At 39.4% G+C, this 25,721-nt stretch overlaps 1 protein-coding gene across 6 annotated transcripts in view; it reads left to right on the plus strand.

The window, feature by feature from the left end:
* Window positions 1-3,708: 3,708 nt before the first annotated feature.
* KrT95D (phosphofurin acidic cluster sorting protein KrT95D) overlaps window positions 3,709-25,721 on the plus strand; it is a 325,608-nt gene continuing 303,595 nt past the window's right edge. For all 6 annotated transcript variants that reach the window (XM_083118860.1, XM_083118863.1, XM_083118866.1 and 3 more), the window contains exon 1: window positions 3,709-3,848. In XM_083118860.1, the coding sequence (XP_082974986.1) occupies window positions 3,739-3,848 (110 nt within the window). In that variant the 5' untranslated portion in view covers window positions 3,709-3,738. The remainder of the gene's footprint in view (window positions 3,849-25,721) is intronic.

Genomic DNA, 25,721 nt, shown 5'->3' on the forward strand with positions numbered 1-25,721 from the left:
AAGATGTGAATGTATGTGTGTGGATAATCCTAAGATATCGAAGTGCTCTTAAACTACAAGTTCTAAAAGTGACAATTTAAATTGCAGGGGTAGCTAGAGCTACGAAACACTCACCCACCCCTTCATATTTGAAGTACAGTACATATGTATGTAAGTATACATGTGTATGTGACACACACTATTTATTTCCACATTCACTGTTTTGGCTGGCACAGCGCACTACAACGCCAGGGGTCCCGGTGCTAAAATGTTCAATACTACCAGAGGACCAGCTCTCCCTAGATAAGAGTAACATTCCCTACCTCTGGGGCAGTGTTTGCCAAGGTGCAAGTATTTAGGCCCATACCCAGGATTTTTAGAGGGGAGGGGGGGTGGGGAAATCCGAAATGCATTGGATTGATTGACTTAGGTTATCTACATTGTTTTTCTGCCACTTTGGCTAATCCCGGCGATGAGGATAAGTGATGTTGATAAGATGAAATTGATGAAATGAAGGAACATTCACAAAGAACACCCATGTCCGAACCCCATGGTGTAGCAGGCTGTGCTAACCACTCTGCCACGGTTGTTGGCGAAATGCTGTCAGAGTATTAGAGTGCAGCTAGACCTGAGCATACAGAACAGTTGTAGATTTGCAAATACACTAACAGGTTCACAGAGGTAAGCAATTCGTATGGATGTTTTGCAGGATGCTGTTGAAAAACCGGACATATTTGTTTTTTGGAGTAACATCGCAAACCGCAGGACATGACCCTAAAAGAAAGGACTGTCCTGCGAAAATTAGGATAAAATCAACTCATCCAGGGATTTAGGAAACTAACATTACTCAGTGTTACCTCTCTTTGGTCAGTATACCAAAAAAAAAAAAAACATAAAAAGTAGGAAAATATGACAAAATGAGGGCTAACTACCAAGAAAAAGTATACATAGCTCCTCCCTTTTGAAAATCCTGGGCATGCCACTGTCTGCTGGAACCTCTCTCTATTCACAAACAGCCCATTCAATGCAATGACAAAATCAAATTCTTGCACAATCTGAAAAATCGTCATCTTTCTTTTATAGTTTCACATTATAATATTTCAAGAGTTCTAGTGGGGCCATGTCCTATCCAGTGGTCAGAAGTAGCGAGCTACTTGTAGCATCGCTACTGTAGCTGTAGCTGTAGCGACGCTACATTTTGAAAATTGTAGTTGTAGCGGTAGTGAAGCTACAAAATTCCTGTAGTTGTAGCAAAATTTTCGCTACAGCTACATTTTTTCTCAGCATTTTGAGGTGAATTTTGAATGTGGCAACAGCGTCAGAAAAAATCGACAATAACCCTTAATTTTGCAGGAGGTTCATAAAGGCAGTGTATTACATGGAGATACAGATTATCTAGATTGTAGATTATAGATATCTGCGTAATTTATAATATTTAATTAGTATCTGAATAATTCAGATATCCAGATAAATAACAGCTACGTTTTTTTAGCTGCATCGCTATTTTGGGGAGAAACATGCCTCATTTGCGTCACCCCTGGAACAAATCCTGTGGATATTCATGGTGTAAGACTCACCAAAATGTCATTAATTGCTGTGTAAGACACAACTTGCAGTGCAAAAACGAGCGATGGATTTTCCACTGCACTGACAAGGGAATAGTGCCAGCAATAAATGGCTCAGTACGTTAACAGCATTGATCATCGTCAGTATGTAGGATCTCACCAGCAAGAAATTATTGTTACAAGAATGAAAGAATTTCTGGAATTACAATTATTTTTGCGATAGTATTTGTTCACAAATTTTAAAATTTCAATATGTTTAGAACACTCAGGTTTACACGACAGTTTCCTCAATAATTCTATCATATTTCAAAAAGTATGTACGAGTTATTGACTTTTCTGCAGAAACGACAATTTTCTTTAGTTAATATACGTACATAGTTTTCAAATTTATGCATTTCTCCTCCTTTTCACTTTTCTGTAACTTTTTATAATTATGACATCATCATGATCACCATCCTTCGCCATTTCCTGCCTCTGGCTGGGTAGGCATAGAAGTCAAGCCTCTCCATTTTTTCCTGGTCTATCACCACTCCTCTCTTTCCACAGTGTTCCAATCTTGTCCTCTTCTCCTAACACTCTCCACTATCTGCTCTTTCCACCGACATCTTGGTCTCCCCCTTGGCCTTATTCCCACTCCTTGTGCATTGTAAGCCCTTACTGGCAGTCTATCTGCACCCATCCTCTTCATGTGTCCGAACCATCTCGTCTGTGCCTGATCTATTCTGTCCTGAAGCTTCACTACACCCACTGTCTGTCGGATCTCCTCATTCCTTATTCTATCCCTTCTAGTCTTCCTCAAAAGACTTAAAAATTTAATCTCCATTGCCTCCATCTTTTTCTTGTCTCTCCATGTCATTGTCCAAGTCTCTGCTCCATACGTAATTATTGGCACATAGTATGTGTTATACGTATATTACCTTCTTGCATTTCATAGGTACATCTTGTTCCATATTAATCTTCGAACGCTTTGAAATAGTCCACCACCCATTTGTCCTCTTCTGTTTACCTCCTCATCTATTCTTCCACTTCTCTCAATCATGACAATGAGGATGAATCGTTTATTTAATTATTCTCTTATCTATAGTCGCTTTCTGCTACTTTCGGCTAATTGTGAGACGAGGAAGAATGATGAATGATGACCAAGCAGTGTGGGGAATGGAGGAGCAGGAGGATCCCATCCTCCCAACTTGGCGTCTTTCTTAGTTTTTGTTACGAGTCCATTTTATGCATAGATAAGCTGATCGAGACTGGATTTGAACCACTATGTGCCTCCGCTGGGTATCGAACCTGGGGCCCTTTTGTAGTCAAAGGGCTCTAGGTACTTTTCATTCAAAATGCTGTCTTCATATCAGTCTATAAAAAATTAAATATTTGTTCTCAAGAAAAATATATTGATGTGAAGATAAATACATAATCCTACAAAATTTTATTTGTGTATAGTTGTAATCATTAATTTGGGTAACACCCTAATTGCAATATTCATATATCAAATTTGAATTGATAAACCACTTGCATAGGTATGGTATTCTCAAAATCTATAGTAAAAATAAATAACTGAAGTAACACAGCTATCAAAATTATCGAATGACTGGAATCATGATAATAAATAACATAATCTATTTACCAGTAGTAGGGGATCTTTAATACTCATATGGTTGTTTTATTTTTTATGCAGAAGTAGCGCAGAAGTAGGAGTAGCGTAGCGAGCTACTTTTTGGTAAATATAGTTGTAGCTGTAGCGAAGCTACGTTTTGGAAGAGTAGCTGTAGCTGTAGCGAAGCTACTTTTAAAATGTAGCGTTCTGATCACTGGTCCTATCCCTCTCACCTGTGTACGGGTCTGTAGGGATTTATCCAGAATTTTACATTTGGTGGGTGTAAGTGTAGTCAAAATGAGCATAAATTGTACCTTCTTGAAAAATTGTAGGGGGTATTTAGTAAATTTTAATAATAATCCGTCGCTCAACAGCCCATGAAGGGCCTAGTAAATTTTGGGACAAGATAAATCAATGCTTCGGTCCATTTTTAAATTGTTCGTTCTTGCTACCACGTCCCTGTACGTCAAGCAGCACTTGTTGCACGTAGTTCAGAAGAATGGTAATAGATGTCGCGCATACTGTATTAATAAACATTTGCTCTCTTCTATGGAGCAACCTCAATGCACACTGGGAACGAGACTCAGTTCATGAGTAAACATGGCGGAGAAAGCGAGTAAGCCACCGCCGATCGCGGGGACAAAACCTGTCCCTATGAAATTGTTTGCAACATGGGAAGTGGATAGAACGCCGCCAAACTGCATTCCAAGGTATAGTAAATTTTCACCCACCTTAATTATGAAACGTTTCTCTGTGAAATGCGGAGTGAAATGATGATTTGTGTGTGCATGTATGCGCAGTGTCAAAACAGGATCATGTGTTGTATGGAAGTGACATAAATAGTTGTGTTATTTTCAGTGTACAGTGCCAAGTTTAAGATGTCATTGGCGTTTTCGTATTTTAACGAATGCTGCATCAGTGTTACTACAAATGTGAAGAAAGAAGCGTGTGTTTCATGGGTGATCGAAGGTTCGTTGATCAAATGTTAATTAGCATGGGTTACTACTATATCGCCGTTTTCAGCTGTTTTGAAGTTTATATATACCGTAAGATTAAGCACATAGTATATGTAGTTGGCACAACAATTTTTATTCATATTCTGTCATGAGTTGATGTTACAATGTTTCCGTAATTTCGTTTTGATTGCTAATATTTTTCATACGTTACTGTCATCATTGGAATGACATTTTTGTGACAGGTTTCTCTGGGTTAGCGTAATGTGGAATCTTATATTATATATATATCAGTCATTATACATATATCGATTAACTTCTTAGAGTAGAAATGATCAACGGATCGCGCAAGAACTTTTCAACGTGGGTTCTGCAATTGCTAATCATAACAAATTGTGGGCGGAGACTTGCACCGATAGATGTAGGTTGCACGGGGAATTTTGACGTTTGGCGTAGATATCCGCTGTGGATTATCTGTCCTCTTTGGTTGTGAACATTGGTACGAAAAGCACATTGTCAGGCACGCACAAAAATGTAGTTGTGCCGGTTGCTTGTGACGAACAGTACGAGATATTGCCTATTACGTTGATTTCAGTCTCACACCATATACATACATTTTAGGCTCATTTTGCTTTATTTCCCATGGCAGTTTTGTGCGCGAGTAGACAGTAAAGTGACAAGAATATGATGTCTGTAGTGAAATTTATTTACTCTCATTTTACTGTCCCTTCATGTGATGAATACTCCTGTAATTGGAGATTTGGGGTTATTGCAATTTTTTCATAGTGTGAATGGATAAGTTGCGAAATACTTACTTGGCTACTTTATATATTTTGCTGTCAAGTTGTTATACAGATTAGTGATATCATACTTTCTTTCCTAATTTGTATATTGCAACATCAGTTTAGCTGTTTGGGCTATGGTGACATTAGTAGTTACGGTTCAAAATTGATGTGGTTGCTAAGTATTTAATAGTTGAATTCATCAAGCTACATGGTAGAAAAGCAAATATCTTTCATTGCCTTTTTTTTTTCAAACCTCAGAGAACCATCCCACTTATTCATTCACATGTGTATGTGAAAGAGGTGTGTGTGTGGAGAAAATATCACTTCATTAAGGCGAGGAGGGACAATTTCCCCTAGGTCTTTCTCGCTGGGGCAGCTGCTGATCACTGTTGCCAACTTCACTCTTTTGGAGCCAGATCCGGCTCTTTCATGCACTCGTTTCACTGTGAACTGTGGCACCCGCCCTCTGCCCCACTATAATGCCACCACTGGATCCGGCCCATAAATACCAACTTTTGCCATGAGTGTACATTTTGCACGTGACGTGATATTCGTATAGCTATAGGCTGTGTCACCCACCTCTTCTTTCCTCCCCATGTATTTTTATATATATAGCGCTGTGGCGAAGATGAAGATGACAATTTTGTTATCCGGGAACCCTTTATTTTTGATTTTATATTAACACCATTGGATTATTGAGATGAGTGATGCCGCCAAATCTAGGCGGTGAAAACTAAGAATAAATTGCCATCACTTTAAAGCTAACGGTAATAACAGCACCCCCACCCCTCTGACAACTAAAATTACCCTAGTAGGCACTTTATGCAGCCTTCGTTATCTCCTTGAAAGTCCTCTTTAGCTATATTAATGGTGACATTTAGCTCTATTATGCACATCAGGTTTGGCAACACTACCAGTATGGCCGTAGGAGGCAAGGAGAAATGCACTAGGCTTATGGGACCATTCTTTTATTCGTTCTCTCGGGAATATCAAACATCCAATGACGTAGAAAAGTACATGGACTGAAAAGGACACGTTGAACTATGTCATAGTAGTAGGAAAAGTCGAATCTCATATTTGATGAGCCGTAACTTGATGTCCCATAAGGAATACGTGGGATTCTGTAAATACTAATTCATCATATTTTTCAAAAATCGTATAAGGCTTAATAATCAACTTAGGAAACCGCTTCCACTTGCCACATGGGGAGAAATTCATACTCTTCATTTCTGGCGGAGATCTTTTTAGTAGCATTGCTCATTCCGACGATATTGGAATAAATGCATGCCTGGTGCGTAATTGTCCCTCTTCGCCTTAATTACTTTAAATTTCAAATAATTCTTGAAGCTTTCCTGGCAGCAAATGAAGAAGTTTTCTCGTTATATCAACCAGTTGATCTTCAGGTAGGCTTTCTAGACCTGACACACTCATCTTCAGGAATTGAAGTCTTGCATATTAGGCCTTAATTGGCACATGGGCGGGGGGGGACCAATTATAGGTGTTAGATTATGGCGGGTATTTTAGTTAGAGGGGATTGAGCATTAAATTGAGGTAGGATATCCATATCCAATTCTTGTGTATTACTATTGTCTTATAGTGTTGCGAAAATTCTGGTGTGAATACTGAGAATTATTTTTTTGGAGCAGGCAATATCCACTCTTCAATATCAACAGTAAGTCTAAAATTGGCATGGGAAGTTTTGTGGGAGGATTGAGTATTAAATTTAAAGGGGAGATAGGAAGCTGTTGATAAAGTGTTAAATCTTAGATTGTCAAGAAATTTCTGTAGTGGAGATAGAGAGTTTGAACATTAAATTTTGGAGACTGTATTTAGCGATATGGTATCCTCATGTTTTCGACCGAGAACGTGCGAAAAGAGAACCAAGAGACTAAATATCTCAGGATCCTGATTAATATTCTTTAAAGCCTGCAAAGAAATGGATGTAATGATTTTCTTGCTCGCCACGCTTGCAATTATGTGTTGTGTGAATGCATGTTTGGTGCATTACTGAAGTGGATGTGCAGTTTGATACTATAGCTGCATTACAAGACATAAGCGATATTCTCGATGTTAATTAATAACATCACTTCTTAAGATACTGCTTAATTTGGAACAAAAATATATCAAATCCACCTTTCTAAGTTAAATTTTCACGGAAGATAAAATTCACTTTATTATAGTTACGAGTTACTAAAATATATTTACCCTATGAAAACGGGTGGGGAGGGGGGGTGAGTTCTTTGAAAGAAAACATATGTTATTGCCCTGAGCCTAAGAATTTCTAGCTAGGTTTCTGTAATGTCTCGCGAAAGAGAATCGTTCATGTGGCTGGAGCATGTTATTTGGTTTGCCGAGGTTGAATTTTCTAGCTTTATCTTAAGTTGTGGAATAATTTGTGTTAAATACTCAAATTGTGAGTTTTATAAACCTACTCACAAAAACTATTTATATTCATATTTACGTAATTTAATTTACTACATTTAACCAATCATTAAGTTTTTTTTTAGAAACTTGAAGAATAAAAAAATATGGACAGTTTAACATGGTATTTCATTAAAATAAACACAATTTATTATGTATTCAACAAAAATAGTTTGTGGGGATTATGATGAACTATTTAGGGGCGGTCTTCAGTGATGGGCACCCCTGTTTATGGAAGAGGGGCAGATCAAGTGTGTTCAGTAAAGCTGAGAGAAAAGTTACTTTCGGTAGACACGCTGTTGTAATTTACCTGTGGGGATTACAATGTGACTTAAGGACACGAATGTGATTTCTGGGGTGGGGGAGACACATGATATGATTTGTGGGGATGGACACCCGTGCCGGTAATCACCTGGTTGATATCCTGGGTAAACCTCTTTAGCTTACATTTGTTAGGCTCTCTTACAAATTACTAATCATCACGTGTGTTTCTGTCTAATTCTACTGTGATCTTTTCCTGTGTGCTGATTCCCGTTTACACACCACACCAATTTTCCATGTATAATTAATATATTTTGTAGTATATTTTATATAGAATATTCACATTTTTTCATTGGAAGAAAATATGTAAATTCTATAAATTGTGCAGATAATTGCCACTACTACATAACTGCTTCTATCGTTGTTCAGTGTGGCACATGCTCCAAGCATGTTTCTTTTGCATAGAATTGCAACATGTTACTTTTATGTCACAGATTAACATTAGTAGCCTGGGGTGAATATCAAAGAGGATTTGTGTGCAAATATTATCAGTCAAATTGCCACTGGTATTTTCATTCATTTTTCCTCATACACTCTGCATTTTTATAAGGAGAGTGTACTGGCATTGGCTTCTTTTTATTCATGAAAACACATTGCGAAAGGCATGACTAAATATGATGAACTTTGTATGGAGCAATCACAAACAAAGAACCTTCAGTGAAAAGCCTTCCTGCATCTTCCCCTCCACCCACAATTACAAGTCGCAGGACACGTGGTTCTGCGCAGGCCCTTTTGCCTCTGATCCCACTATATATATATATACACACACACACACACACACAAGTTCAGTGAGTGTAATTAAAATTATTTACCAGTCTGTCATCCATGTGATCATTATAAGCCCAATGAAAAATTATTATAAAGTTTTATCTTGTGATTATTACAATAATTATAAAATATATTTTTTCTTATAAAATGTTTAGTGATGAAGCAAAATGTGGCAGGTTTTTATTGTTTATAGAAGTGCAGTGCTGCCAGCTGTAGGTCATGGTGTATGTAGTCATGGAGTGAAACACAGTAAAACAACATGAGCATATGGTGATAATTCGAGGCACCCCAATGTAGGCTGTGCTTAGAGAGGGGAATGAACTTGGTAATGGAGAAATGCTTGAAAGGGGCCAAAGGAATCCCTTAAAAGTGAAACATTTAGATGAAATCAAAATATTTGTAACAGTTATAAATTTGAATGTGGGATTTGTTGTTGAAGTAGTTACATCTGATACTGTGCTAGGAAGCCTCTATATGTAATCAGCAGTTAATGAGGGACTTGTGCTGTTTTTAACGCCTTTCATTTATTAAATTAATTCTGACCTGGCCCCTTGTATTTTGTAACATGACTGAAGTATGTGGTGAGTAGCCAGGGTGATGTAATGCAAGTAGCGCTTTATTTGTAAAAAATAACGATGAATGCTTCAGTTTGATTGAGTTTTCTTTTTAAGTTCACTTTATGCACAGGTAGGCTAATTGGGACTGAACCTACAGTTTAAAGTGCTATCCAAACTAATTTGTTACTCCCCAGGTATTGAACCCAGGGCCTCTTGTTTACAATTAGAACATGGGTTACACTGCTTATGTTAGTTTTGCTAAATTCAGAGGCATTCCATTTGTTCATTTAATCAAGATCCAATTTTTTTAAATGTCATTTCTACTTTTCTCAGATATATCTACTTTCATGGCACTGACATCGAAAGGCTGTGTGGATCCAGTCAGTTGAAATTGAGATAATTTAGTATACAATGAAAGAACTGGATCAAAACACCCACCATGTTTTCACATTCTACTAATTATTGCTAAAAAAATTGATTCTATGAATTTTCAGAATTCCGAAAATTATATTTGTATGAGAAATCACACAATGTAACATTAATAACTAAATTTTCCCCCTAACTTGAATGGGGTTTGTAGAATCATGTAAAAACAGAAGACAACTATGCTGGCTAATCAGTCATCTGTTGGAATGGATAGAAGTCTCTCCCTAAGGACGTAGTAATAATAAATGTTTGTTATTATTTCTATTGCTCAATTTTATATCGATGATCTCACCCGTCCTCCTTGGTGACTGAAATTAGAGGTTGGATTTTTATTGCACATAGATGTGTAGGAAGACATGGTGAAATATATAACTTTAAAAGAGCAAAAGGGGTGACTTTCCCATAAGCACCCTAATGACAACCTCTCTTCCTTGTAGTATACCCCAGTAAGGGCGATGTTACAGGTCGATGAAGCTCTCGCATCAGCAACCACAGTCTGTATAATCCTGTTGTGTCGTCAGTTTGTGTTTGTGTCTTCATCTATCATTGTGACTAGACAAAAGGGGCAGAAATGCGACACCATTAAACCATCTAAATTTAATTGATGCACATGGAATTACATTTTATGAGTCATTTTTATACAAACGAAATGATAATAATTTTAGTCGCGTTTGGAAGTAACAAGTTATTACAAGCAAGTTCCTTTTTGAAATAAGTGATGGCAACTTGTTTACTTCCGGAATACTGAATTTTAGAGAGACCTTGTGGCAAAGTTGTTTCCTAATTGCTAACAAGTTCGATTTGTAAGGGATGAGTGTCGTGTCAGACTAAGAAAACTCCGCAAGTCTGATTAGATAATCTGCCCAGATTTGTAGAAATAATATGGTAGTTCTATTAGGTTAATTCGTCGATATTTTAGGTTTCTATCCAACTATATATGTTGGTCAGCATCAGTGGCGGCGATTGGGTTCCAAAACCTAGGGGGTGGGACAAAGACAGTATATTTCCCTTTATATATACGATTTAGCATAGTGCGGGGTTAATAAGTGGGGGGGAGCAACTGCCCCCCCCTAATCGCCGCTACTGGTCAGCATGCATGTTTTACTTGTCACAATTTATTACGTACATCTATATTGTCTGATGAATCAATGTATTACGTTTTAAAGTCAAGCACCGATAATGTGTTAACCTTTGATAGAAAAGTAAAATAACTTGTAACGTGTTGCCTTTGAAGAAAGGTGACTTGTAAGGCATTGCCTTTGAAGAATAGTAAAGTACCGTATTTGCAGGCGTATAAGAACCTTTTTTACCTTAAAAAACAGGTTTGAGAAACTGGGTGCGTCTTATACGCCGATACTCAATTTTTGACCTTCATTTCTGGAAATGTTCTCTGTTCAGAGTTTGACGATTTCTTTCTGGCTTCCTTGCGGTGTGTGATGAAAATTATATTGCATTCTTTCCTAGTTAGATTAGTTATTTGTTGAAAGTAGACCTACATATTACTTCATATTTGATGTACTGTAAAATAATTATAAATTCAGTGATAAAGCTTTTACCTAAAAAAAAATGTGTAGAAAAAAAAAGGATGTGTCTTATACATCGGCAAATACGATAACTTGTGACGTATTACCTTTGAAGAAAATGAAAGAAATGTATAATTGTTACTCTTGAAGAGAAATAAACTAATTTCTAATGCGTTACTTTGTGTAGAATGTAACATGTAACGAGGTGCTCTAGAGGGAAAGTACATTGTAACTTGCTATCTTTGAAAGAAAGTAATAACCCCCACCCTTGTAGTGAGTATCGTCTGTTCTTTTTGTGTGGATTTGGACGGAATGACACGCCCCGTAGATGCCTCCCCCTGCCGTTGTGCCTTAAAGTATGATGCATTAAATGCAGCTCCCCAGTAATTTATTTTGATGGGCGTGTTCCCAAGTTTGTGACACTTATATGAACTTTAGCGCGTGTTTGTTCTGTTGAGAGACGCTAATCTTCATGTTTGATTTTCAACGCGGGAGCGGGAGGGAACATTGTGTTCGGAGTGAAAGGACGTGCTCAAACTTAATAGGGAAAATGACTCATTTGTTATTGCTGACGTCACGCAGCATGGCGTTAAAACAAATCATCCTCTTGATAAGAGCTTCTGTTTGGTGGTGAAGTGGGTAGTAGTATGGCCCTGTGCCAAAAAGGCCAGGGTGTTCGAGATTTCCCTCTGACCATGCGTCGTCGGAAGTTTCTAGCGCAAATGACTAATGGGAATTTTATCTCGATCAGAGGTTATTAGTTCGAGTCTGGGACAAATTCTTTTGTCTAATTAATTACACACGGTTTCATCCAATGGCGGAATTACTATTTTCTATCGCAGGGGTTGACTTTTTGGCGGTCGACATCGCTTATTGTAGATTGTTTTGGTTTATTTTTTTCGCTTTTCTGCCACTTTTCGCTAATCGCGAAGATGGGGATGAGTGATGATATGATGAAATTGATGAATGGACACCCATGCCTATACCGGGATTCGAGCACGGGACCCCTGTCGTCGTAGCGTGACAGTTTAATTCTAGACTAGGGTGTGTATTGCCAAAATATCCCTTGTTTGGGACAGTGACTTACCGGTACAGAATTACTGCAACAATACACTTCTACTATTACTATGATGAATGATTTCTAATTCTAGAGGACTGCTTAGTTGAAGTGCAATGTAAATCACCATCTTATGTACCTAATTTGCACAGTATTTATGACAAAATGGTTTCATATTTTAATGTATTTTTGTTGTCCCGTTTTTCCTGCAGGAAAATATGAAGAATGTCCCATTTGGTTGTTCTAAAAATCTGGTCACCTTATTTTAGACCTCATATCTGAGGGCGATCGTTTAATTATAGGAACATTTTCTAATATGTACAGTAAACGTCAAAGATAATAGGCAAATTGTCCATAGCCATATTTATTCTTTTTTCCTACTTTGTGTTTTTTCAAGGAATGAAATTGTATTGATGCGAAGATGCTGCTCTCTGTTTATTAACGTTTTTATTTCATTTATTGATCACATTGTGGTAAACAGCGATGGACTATTCGCCTATTATTTTTGCCGTTCGGTGTACCAGTGTTCGGATTACTTGTGGCGCAGTTTCAAGTAACAGTTACTTTTCTTTACAAAATCATGGATTACTAAAAAAATAGAACGAAAATATTAATCTTTATATTACACACACATACATTTGTTGCGAACAAATGTTTTACGTCCCATAATTTTTCAAGTATAAGGGTCTACTTGTAATTTTTTTGCATTTATATTTATTTTTATTTAATTAGCTTGAATTAGTTAATTTTAGATGGTCAACAGTAAAGAATACAATCCACTTGCAATTTATTCATGTACGAGGGTCACTATTTATATTTTGAGCCTAACAATGAAAAAACAGGAATTTGGCATTGAAAACTGCTTTATTGTTTTTCGAAGTATTTTCCTTTATGGTCAATACACTTTTGCATTCGTTCGAACCATTTGTCAAAGCAGTTTTTCCAATCTTCTTGAGACACCTCCATAATATGGTTTTTGAACGCATCAACGGCATCTTCCGCCGACGAAAATCGTTGTCCACGCAATTTATTCTTGACATTCGGGAACAAGAAGAAGTCATTGGGTGCCAAATCAGGACTGTGCGGCGGATGACCCATCAATTCGATTTTTTGACTGTTCACTGTTAGACGAGATGTGTGACAGCTGGCATTGTCTTGATGAAGAATGATCCGACGGCGTTTGTTTGTTTTCCGTATTTGACCGAAGACCTCTGGCAAACATACGTTCCTCTAAAGGCACAGTTTCCACATGACCAGTTTTCCCGAAAAAACAGGCGACCATTTGTTTCGATGTGCTTCGAGCGCGAACAACTTTTGTTGGATTGGGTTCATCTTGAAACACCCATACAGTCGACTGCTGTTTACGTTCCGTCTCATATGCATATGTCCATGATTCGTCAACTGTTACAATCTTATATACGTCTTTTGAAGCACCACGATTGTATTTATTGAGCATTTGTTTGCACCAATTGACGCGAGCGTCTTTTTGAGTTTGTCAAATTGTGTGGGATCCAACGAGAACATACCTTTCTCACAGCTAAATGATCATGTAATATTTTATATATGCTTGTGGAACTAATGCCTACGGTTGCCTCAATCTCACAGTATGTCGCATGACGATCTTGCAGTATTAGGTTTTGCACAGCATCAATGTTTTCTTGAACAACAACTGATTTTGGACGACCTTCGCGAATCTCGTCGGTGAGCGAGTGGCGGCCACGATTAAATTCGTTATACCAGCGTTTCACAGTGGCAAAGGATGGGGCTTCATCGCCAAATGTGGAAGTAAGTTGATCGATGCACTCTTGTCTTGATAATCCACGTCGAAAATCGTAAAAAAAATCATCGCACGAAAATGTTCACGAGTTAATTCCATTTTATTGTTGTCGCGCAATCTCCAAGGCAAGATAAACAACACAAATGAAGCTATTGACAAAACATTTGAAGTACGTTATGGTCAATAATGCCAGACGATTCCGTGCAAACGTCAAATCGCACCTAACTTCAATCAGTGTTGCCAAGGCTCAAAATATAAATAGTGACCCTCGTAATACGTTCTACGAGTTATAGATTATCTTGAATAGAGTAAGTGTAAAAGTAACTGTAACCGTGACTGATTTAAAAGTAAATTGACGATTATCTTTGAAACAGTAAAAGTAACTTTTCATCCCTCCCCTCATTCACTACTCTAAATTTGTAAGAAAACATTTCCAAGATATATGCTTATTCACGAGCACGGGACGTGCTAATTGACGGTGTGTAGAGTGAGATTATATCCGTAACATCCCCGGGTGTTCTGGATTTGCAGCTTTGGTGCGAATCGTAATTCCCGTACCCACCAATCAACTGAACCCTGTCGCTCCTCACGCCCCACGTTTTTAGTGTAGGCTAGTCCCGTTCAGTCAGCTGGAGCTGTCCCAAAAGTAGTCTGACTCTAGATGAAAACAGAGTTATGTTTGAATTAGTTAAATAAAATGAATATACGTATATATATATATATATATATATATATATATATATATATATATATATATATATATATATATATATATAATGGCGCGGAGATCCACTCCGATGCAAAGCATGTCTTCTTGTTTCTTCGGTCTCAAAAATTCTAGCACGAGTAGACTGAATTGATACTCGGTAATTCATATATCACGAATGATGTGAAAAATATTTATTAATTTGAACATTGGCTCTAAAAATTGTTGTAGAACAGGAAAACTACCAATACACGATACGAAACGTGCATAATATATTTTTTAAATAATAATAAACAATAGTGACCAAGATATTGGTGTGAACAGATAATTATGCGCACCGTAGTTCTCGGGTTCAGCTACCGGCCTGGGCATATGTGTTCGTTGTTAAGTGTTCCTTTATCAATTTCAGTTAATCACTTTCACATCGTCCCGATTTGCCAAAAGTGGAAGAAAAGAGTTCATCTCTCTCAAATAAAGAGTAACTGCATTTCTTGTTTTGTTTTTTTCCTGAATCCAGAAACTTGTGACATACCCCCTCCCCCAAAGCTAAATGGTTTAATTCCTATCCTGGGGAAACCGGATATTTTGAAAAATTTCTGCATAAAGCTGATATGCGAAACAGCAGTTTTTTTCTTCTTAGTGACGTCAACATGCACCTGTTTCTAAGCCAGTGCAGATCCCGTAATTACAAAGTTTACCACCGCGAAATCGTTTTTCCGGCTTTTTACAACCGCATGCATTGGCCAAAAGTCTTATACGATATGTTTCCATGGACGTCATAAGCGCGCTTAGTAAATTTTTAATGGGAGAAAAGGGTGCGGGGCGGGGGGGGGGGGGGGGTAACGGCTTGAAATTTGAAATTAATTATGTTTGCGAATGTGGAGCGAATTCATTACGCTAGTCCAAATAGATTGTCTGTGTTAGGGAGGGGGGTTAACACTGAACTCTTGATTGGATCAATTTAATAATTTGTCCATATTGTCGCGATTCCCAACAGGTAAAAAAGCGACGTAAAATAACCGTAATATAATTAGAAATAGTACTTTAAGAACGTGTGCTGGCTGCCATATCTCGGATTCGAGCCCCGGCCAGAACATGTTTCATTCTCTCCACACCTCGCGTGACGACCCGTTCGGTGCCGCTAGCTTAGCTCCACCTTGTTTTTCTTCATTTGCGAAATCCCTGTGTTGTTAAATCTGTAGATGCGAGCGATAGTGAGGTACAAGAAATCGTCCCGTGTCTTTTCATCCAATTTCAGCTTGTGTGTGTCGTTCCCTTTTTTTCCCGGTTTCTTTTTCTCTCTTCAAACGAAACTAGCCTCGGAAACTGTTGACCGAGACCTTCGTCTCGAGATCTTGGCAGATTACCTTGAAGTCAAACAAAAGCGGTTAGAACAGGTGAAGCTTGTTGCAACATGTTTTTCCTTTTCTTTTTGTTCCGACGAAACACTTATGTTTTGGCTAGCTATTTTTTTTTATGGGTTCAATCTTCGCTGTGGCCCCCCCCCCGCCTCTCTCTCTCTCTCTCTCTCTCTCTCTCTCTCTCTCTCTCTCTCTCTCTCTCTCTCTATATATATATATATATATATATATATATATATATATATAATATATACACACACACACACACAGTGTATTTCTGTGAACGTGTTACAGTTTTACAGGGATGATGCAAAAGGGCACAAGCGCAACAAAAATGAGATAGGGAGCCCTGGTCCGGAAGTGCCCCAGTCGAAAGGTACAAGCCAAAACCTTCAAAGTTCAGGCAACCACGCACAATGCGGAGGGGAACCATAAAATAAAGGGAAAAGAATCCTCCGCGCATGCCCTGGAACATTTAATAGGTCTGCATCTTTTACCGCCACGATTAACTGGACCAGTGTACGCTGTGTTTCTGAGACACATCCTCCCCGAGTTATTGGAACATGCCCCACTTCTCGTTCGTCAACGCATGTGTTTTCAGCATGATGGGCCCAGCCCACTTCGTAGCTGGTGCTCGTGATATACTGACACACAGACCTTTCCACAGCGGTGGATAGGGAGAGGCGGACCTGTTGTTGGCCTGCCCGTTCACCTGATCTGACCCCACTAGATTTTTTTTCTGTGGGTCATGTCTGTGAGTAATGTAGAGGAACTCTTGGCAATAATCGTATCGAGGCAGGGGGCCGTCACTTTGAACAACTGCTGTAATATGGCTGCAGTTAATACTCATTAAAGCCACTACAGTGATTCTTCTGTTTGTTTTCCACTTCCCAGACATATTTTATGGTTCCCCTCCGCGTTATGCGTGGTTGCCTGCCCTTCAAAGGTTTTGGCTTGTAACTTTTGACTGGGGCATTTCCGGTCCAGTGTTCCCTATCGCCTTTTGTTGCGTTTGTTCCCTTCCATCATCCCTGCAAGTCTCTTGTTTTCTGCTAATTGACTATCGCGAGGATGAGGATGAAATTGGTGGAAAGAACAATCACAAATACACATGGACGTATAACAAGCTCCACAGAGGATTATGCTGACTGAGAGTTCAGACGCCAAATCCTTGTTGGTCTGCGATGCAGTCCACAGTGTACTACGTGGAGGAGAGTTTACCACTTGGAAAAATAATCCCTTAGGCATATATACTAGAGAAAACAAACCCCGTGGCACAACAACCTGCCGAGGTCCAAGGTCCACGAAGCAGATTTTTTTCCCCTTTTGGGTGACGTGTGGTAAGCGCACAGAGTCCCATTGTCGCGGTTTCTTGACTTTTGACACCAGAATCTTCTTCAATGGCTTTCAAGTAACTTCTGAATTGCCCTCACGATCCTGGATCTTCACCGAAATTTGGGAGATCGATTGATTGGTTGAGTTTTTTACTTCGCGTTTTGTACCTCTTGGCTAACCTGCGAAGATGGGGATGAGTTATGAAATGATGAAATTGATGAATGGATATTCGAGAGAGAGAGAGGGGGGGGAGGGGAATTCACAAACAACCAAGCCCGGGATTCGAACCCTGGACCGTTCGCACTAAAGGTGAGAGTACTAACCACTCGGCTACGCACATGTACGTGTAGAATGAACTTCTGTGAGAGGCCTATATTTTATAACAAGCTGCTGGTGCAAAATCATACTTCGGGTAACTCTGCTTTGGTACTCTGGTGACCGTTATAGTCATAATGAGGAAAATGGTAGTAGTTATTTATAACTGTTTAATAATCTCCAGATTATTTCATTCTATACTAACGACGCTTTTAGAAACTTAGGTTTTATAATTCGATCAAGCCAAGACTTCACGAAAATGAAACAAGTAAAAGTACTATTCCCTCGTATGGTCAAAACTAGAATACGCGTCAGTAGTCTGGAATCCCAATGCAAAATATTTAATTCATAAACTAGAACATTTTCAGTCAATGAGCGTGTGGCAGATCCGGTTTCCACAAAACAATCCTACGGGAGCTTCATAAACTCAACATTAGGGGTGGGGCTGTCATTCCTAAACCTCTGTCACCAACGCCATCATCACAAAACGTGGATCTGTGGCGTGGTGGCTGGAAAAAGGCAATATGTTCATATGAGTCGTCTTTCTAGTTGTTTCAACGGGGCGCGTGTGTGTGTGTGTGTGGCGAACGCCTAAAGAGGCACACTTTCCTGACTGCCTGCGTCCTATTGTCAGACATGGGGGGCATATCTGTGATGGTTGGGGCGGCGATCTCCTCGTATTCTGTTGGCCAGTAACTACGTGGTCATTTTAGGCGGCCATGTGCATCCTATGGGATAGCTGTTGTTTCCAAACAAGGATTCAGTATTTCAAGATGATAATGCGCCTATTCACACTGCCAGAGCTGTTTAGTCTTGGTTTTCCTGGTCAGCGCAATCACCGGACCTCAACATTATTGAACCACTATGTTCGGTTTTAGAGGAAGCGTTTCCATTAATCTGGCCACCCCCTGTGTGTCTCGGCTCCCACTTGCAGAAAACCGCTGCCCCACTGTTGCAAGATAATTTCCCCCTTTTCATCGAAGTTTCCTTTCATCTTAGAAAACTTGGAAACTCAATTACGAAACTTTATCAAGTATTATGATTATGATAATAATAGTAGTAGTAATCTACGTATATTCACTGTCTAACAGAAAACGTTATTTTCAGGAATGTTAGAATTTGTTAAATATATGAAAATAAGAAGGCAACAATAAAGGTTGTGATACGCTTTACAAAAAGTATAAATCAAGTGTGGAAACACTCATTAAAATTAGGTTCATACTTGCTGACTTACTGTAATGAGGTTACTCATTATACTCTCAAGTTACATTTTAATGGTTCGTGTGTATCGATAAGTTACACGGCGAAAGAAAGGAATACTCATTCGACACTTTAATATGTGATCATAATTCATTCAATTTTTTATAATCTTCATGAAATTTCTCTGTTCCCTCTTTGCCTAATTTTTTTACCCGAATTCCCATCCGCCAAGGAAAATTCCCCTTCGTGTTGCAACACAGCGCAGCGCGACTAACCTCATTGGCCACGAACTGCGGCAAGTCTTTTCGGTGCTCCTTTTTTATCAGTGAGATCAGGGTTTTAGAAAACAAGTTTTTCGTTGTGTTAACAACATTTCGCAGTTCAACTCATATCACTGCTGAGGTGAATGCTTACTTTTGATCATCCACAGTTTGTTCTCTTTTATTGCATTCTTTCTGTATGTCATACTCATATCCACGCCATTTCATAAGCTTCAATCGCTCTATTTTATTTATTTATTTTTGTATTTATTTAACGATTCAATACGTTAATTGTACAAGCTGCTGGGGACGAGATGGGCGTGCCCTTTCAAAAATCGAGACCATGCTAACTAAGATTACCATAATCTCGTCTCATTCGAGACTTGAAAAAAAAATGCCTATGTCACGGTATTCAGTGACATGTAAATCACTGTTTAATGTTTTTCATTATGTACAATTAAACATAGTCATTTCAATAGTTCATAAGTATCTGTTGTGAAAATGAAATTCGAGCGATACAATGAGAGTTGGGGGACCGGTTCTGAGTCACGACAAACGATCGTCAACAAGGTTCATTCTTTACGTTGCACCTGTACGAATATCGACCTTATGAAATATCTGTTTCCCGTCGGCGGATCTACAAGAAATTTGGACAACCGAATCGGCACGTCATAAATGATATTTGGATTTAATTTCATGGAGATCGACTGAGTATCCGCGACGTAAGGGCGAATTGCTTTTTAAAAGACGATTCATGGACCAACTACGGAACCCCAAAGACATCCGCCAGAGAGGCGAGGAGATATTCCTACTGCACCTACTTGAAGACACGCCTTGACCGCGTTGAAACACAATAGGCCCAAGGTGAATGTACCCTGCTGGAAGAGAAGCGACGCTCGTCTCGACGCCTTTCCAACAGAAATTTTCGAATCTGGCATAAAGCTGCGGAACCCCGGTTTTTTAGCACAGTTTGTCGCAAATCTCGTTGAGAGCACCTCTGTGCTAGAGCTACGTCTACCGTGGACTTATTGTTTTTCTGGAATGTCCAGCGTGCGGCTATCAGTGAGTCGTAATACGTGTACTTACATCAATCGCTAGAGGATTCCAAACCGACGCCCTGCGCTTGAGAGGATTCCAAGCCGACGTTTGAGAGATGCCCGCCAGAGGAAGCAGTGGACCAGAGAGACGCCCGAGAAGAACCAGAGGGACGCCCGAAATGTGAAAGCGCCAAGTCGGGAGCGCTACCCGAGGAACCAAAGTGCTAAGTATGATCGACGGACGGCCATCGCCGCGGTTGCTAACCAAAGGAACATTTTTTTTTGTCGCAATTAAACCAAGTGTGATTAACCGTACCAAGGAAAGATGCACCACCCGACGACGTAGGAGAGTCTGGTACAGTATTCCTCTTGTCGATTCACATCCACGTGCGAATGTATTGTTTTCTGTCCACGCCCTACCACAAAAGCCAAAATCATATTGATTCGCGATTCTCAACGTGACTCAGGATTCTGAACCTAACTTTCGTGTCTTGTATTTAAGTATTTGTTATAAAATAGGTCGTTTTATGTTTAATCATAATCTTTTAATTGTCTGCATTTAATGATAAAGCTTCTTATTTAAGTAAAATTAGTAGTGTAGGTGGCCCGGTTCTAAGCCCTCATTTGGGGCTCGAATCATCATGTGGGGCTCAGTGTTGCCAACTCACCCCACGAAAATTTCACCAACTGATATTTTGAAGCCTTTCACGGTGTATGTTAACCTCACAAGCAGTGTTGCCAACTCGGGCGAGGCGTAGCCTTTTATGGTGTATGTTAACCTCACCAGCAGTGTTTCCAACTCGGCGTAGCCTTTCACGGTGTATAATTTTTTAGTTGTTTTTTTTGTGTGTGAGTGTACATGTGTTCGGGCGAGGCGTAGCCTTTTACGGTGTATGTTAACCCCACTAGCCTCAGCGTACATGAGAGTTCTGAATCTTTTTTTTGAGGCTCGAATCATCATGTGGGGCTCGTCGTAGCCTTTTATGATGTATATTTTGAGGGCACAGAGTTGGCAACACTGTGGCCTATTACTGTAGCTTTTTATGAGGGGCCTATGTGCGCCCAGTGTTGCAAACTCTGTGGGCTCTTGTCGTAGCTTTTTATGATGTATATTTTGAGGACAGAGTTGGCAACACTGTGAGCCCTTACTGTAGCCTTTTATGAGGGGGTCTATTGCCCCCTGTTTACATCTGGCAACACTGCCGTAGATCCTTTGACAGTGTTGTTAACCTACTGGGTTTTTCACTGTAAATTTTCATTAAAGGGCCTGAGGGGCCCATGTACCCTTTATGTTTGGCAACACTGTTGGGGGCCTAGTGTTGGCGACCTGTGGCCTATTACTGTAGCTTTTTATGAGGGGGGGTTTATTGTTTTTTTTATATTTGGCAACTCTATTGGATGCTTTTTTTTTTTTTTTGAGGCTTGGGTTTTGCCAACCCATCCGAAGAAAATTCCACTATATGATTTTTCACTGGCTAAGCTAACCTACAAATAGGAATTGGCAACACAGACTAGTACCAAGAAATTTGCTTCACAACCCCCTTTTTTTTTTTTTAATTTTGCCATATGATATTTCACAGGCGAGGCTAATCTTCAAATAGGAGTTGACAGCGATCTATGCTGTAATATTTTGTACTCTTCTAAGATGATAGGTATGCAGTAAGGTGGAGAGTTGGTGAGTACGCTAACTGGCAATAGTGGTGGTGCAGTGTTGATGCTCTTGTTACCCCCCCCCCCTGTTTTTTCTAGCATACTAATCTATTGCATGCTAACCAAAAACTCTTAAGCAATATTGGGAGACAGGCATGTTTTTTGTAATGACACGGACGGAAATATGCATACCTCTGTCTTCCACATGTATGTAATGCGATTTGAGGAGAAGAAGGTCAATTAATCTTATGGCTAACAATGTTCTATAAAATAACAATTCCTATGAACTCTGTAAATTTCCGAGCATATGTTGTATTCACACTTTTACTTATCTTCGAGTGTACATTACAAATCTGCAAACAGATTTTGGCTATCTCGTACCGTTTAAGAGATAAACCTACTTCCGGTCGCCATTTTGGATTTCCGAGCATATGTTGTATTCACACTTTTACATATCTTCGAGTGTACATTACAAATCTGCAAACAGATTTTGGCTATCTCGTACCGTTTAAGAGATAAACCTACTTCCGGTCGCCATTTTGGATTTCCGAGCATAGGTTGTATTCACACTTTTACATATCTTCGAGTGTACATTACAAATCTGCAAACAGATTTTGGCTAACTCGTACCGTTTAAGAGATAAACCTACTTCCGGTCGCCATTTTGGATTTCCGAGCATATGTTGTATTCACACTTTTACATATCTTCGAGTGTACATTACAAATCTGCAAACAGATTTTGGCTAACTCGTACCGTTTAAGAGATGAACCTACTTCCGGTCGCCATTTTGGATTTCCGAGCATATGTTGTATTCATACTTTTACATATCTTCGAGTGTACATTACAAATCTGCAAACAGATTTTGGCTAACTCGTACCGTTTAAGAGATGAACCTACTTCCGGTCGCCATTTTGGATTTCCGAGCATATGTTGTATTCACACTTTTACATATCTTCGAGTGTACATTACAAATCTGCAAACAGATTTTGGCTAACTCGTACCGTTTAAGAGATAAACCTACTTCCGGTCGCCATTTTGGATTTCCGAGCATATGTTGTATTCATACTTTTACATATCTTCGAGTGTACATTACAAATCTGCAAACAGATTTTGGCTAACTCGTACCGTTTAAGAGATGAACCTACTTCCGGTCGCCATTTTGGATTTCCGAGCATATGTTGTATTCACACTTTTACATATCTTCGAGTGTACATTACAAATCTGCAAACAGATTTTGGCTAACTCGTACCGTTTAAGAGATAAACCTACTTCCGGTCGCCATTTTGGATTTCCGAGCATATGTTGTATTCACACTTTTACATATCTTCGAGTGTACATTACAAATCTGCAAACAGATTTTGGCTAACTCGTACCGTTTAAGAGATGAACCTACTTCCGGTCGCCATTTTGGATTTCCGAGCATATGTTGTATTCACACTTTTACATATCTTCGAGTGTACATTACAAATCTGCAAACAGATTTTGGCTAACTCGTACCGTTTAAGAGATAAACCTACTTCCGGTCGCCATTTTGGATTTCCGAGCATATGTTGTATTCACACTTTTACATATCTTCGAGTGTACATTACAAATCTGCAAACAGATTTTGGCTAACTCGTACCGTTTAAGAAATGAACCTACTTCCGGTCGCCATTTTGGATTTCCGAGCATATGTTGTATTCACACTTTTACATATCTTCGAGTGTACATTACAAATCTGCAAACAGATTTTGGCTAACTCGTACCGTTTAAGAGATGAACCTACTTCCGGTCGCCATTTTGGATTTCCGAGCATATGTTGTATTCATACTTTTACTTATCTTCGAGTGTACATTACAAATCTGCAAACAGATTTTGGCTAACTCGTACCGTTTAAGAGATGAACCTACTTCCGGTCGCCATTTTGGATTTCCGAGCATAGGTTGTATTCACACTTTTACATATCTTCGAGTGTACATTACAAATCTGCAAACAGATTTTGGCTAACTCGTACCGTTTAAGAGATAAACCTACTTCCGGTCGCTATTTTGGATTTCCGAGCATAGGTTGTATTCATACTTTTACTTATCTTCGAGTGTACATTACAAATCTGCAAACAGATTTTGGCTAACTCGTACCGTTTAAGAGATGAACCTACTTCCGGTCGCCATTTTGGATTTCCGAGCATAGGTTGTATTCACACTTTTACTTATCTTCGAGTGTACATTACAAATCTGCAAACAGATTTTGTCTGTTTCTCTTTGTTTTAGAGATATTCCAAAATTATATATATATATTTGATAAGCGACAACGACAGAGCCATCTCTGTACAAATGTTGGAACTCGATGAATGCTTGAGTGGGACAAGTTATTTTTTTTTTTCAGTACGTCAACATTTTTAACTTTTTTTTGCCAGTGAATGGGTTAGGTGACTTGCAACGACGAAGGCCTTCTAGCAATACGAACTTAGCTTATGCCGGCGTAATTCGCTAAAATATCTTTAAATTTGCATATTTCTCATACCGCCGTATCTTGTTCTATTAGACCTCTTCAAGAAAATCGCCAATTAGTGAAAACTAATTGAGCACAACAGCAAAAGAGGTGCTAATAGGGCAAGCATACAATGATATGGGAATATGTGAATTGTCGGTTTCTTCGATTCAGATAAATGGATCGAATTGAAACTGGGATATTTTGCATTTTTTTATATGATAGCTAAAATAACAGAGATTTTGATTGGCTAATAATTTATACGTGGTGTTTTCTGATTGGTTTAAGTAAGCAAAATTTCTATTGGCTGTCTAAAGCCGGAGCACAGCGCTGATTTCTCACCTTTGCTGGATTGGCAGAGAAACCCACATGTCGGGGGATAGAACCTGAACGGGGCTCCACCAAAGTATAGGAGACTAGAAGCATATAATTTGGCGGAAAAATCTAAGTAAAGTCATAGAGAATATTTCAAAAAATAGTTTTTTTTTTTTTTTAAAAAGTTAACAATTATATTTTGCATTGCACAGCATTGGGTATTAAATAACATACCCCCAAAAAATCTCTGCATTATGCGTTCTGTAAAAAATTGTCCTACGTGCCAAACTGCTGTGTCAAGTAAACATTTTCAAAGGCACTGTCGTACTTGTGTGCCGGGAGAGCGAATATGTGCGACCAAACTGTGCTCTAAGTGTGGAAAAAATATTTCTATTGCCAACTTCAAGCGACACCAGCTTACTTGCAAGAGCACTGGAACATCTCTATCGCAACCTTCCAAGCGAAAGGTAGAAGTAACCCCCCTCGATGCATCGCCACCTGCCAAACGCGTCAAGCTGGCGAAGAAAGCAGACCGGTTTGCGTTTGAGCATTTATTAGAAGACTTTGACATAACATCAGACAGCTTCTGCGATGTGCGTAGTTTTCTGGGGAGCGAGCGAGCTAAGATAATATCCATCCTCAACGATGCATTGGCCACACACTCCACTAAATTCTATGCTGTGCTATGCTGCAAGTATAAGAAACCGTCTGATGAAATATATAAATTCTTCCATGCCACAAAAGCAAAAACACTGCATCAGGCAGATGTCACTGACCTCGACAGCATCTACGACAAGTTTGTCGAGGAGCTTGTGGCAAAGCACGAGGAGCATCAGGCTGAAGGCTCGGGCGGTTCGCTGTGTGGCGACCCCCACGAACTTTGTCTGACACTTAACAAGTTCCTGCCACTGGCAGGGTCTAGCTATATTGCCCTGCCACCCGAGGTTGAAGAAAGGAAAGCTGTTCTCAATATTCAGAACAAAGACACCAAATGCTTCCTCTGGTCGGTGCTGGCAGCATTGCACCCTGTTCACTGGAAAAACCACTCGTACCGTGTTAACCACTACACGCAGTATGAGTCGGAACTGGAGGATGCAATGGCCGGGATTGCCTACCCTGTAGAAGTCTCGCATATTCACAAGTTTGAGGTTCGTGCTCGTGACTTGTTGGGCCTGCAATTAGTCATCAATGTTTACGGTCTCACCGAGAACAAACATGAGGTCTACCCCATCCGGGTGAGCAACGTGAGCAACAACAACGAGGCACGAGAAATCAACCTCCTGCTCATCAAGGACGAAACCCATCACCATTACACCCTTATCCGTTCCCTCTCTCGGCTTGTTTCGA

The sequence above is a fragment of the Lepisma saccharinum genome, chromosome 3 (genome assembly GCF_977018435.1).
Source record: "Lepisma saccharinum chromosome 3, izLepSacc3.1, whole genome shotgun sequence".
NCBI classification, from domain to species: Eukaryota; Metazoa; Arthropoda; class Insecta; order Zygentoma; family Lepismatidae; genus Lepisma; species Lepisma saccharinum.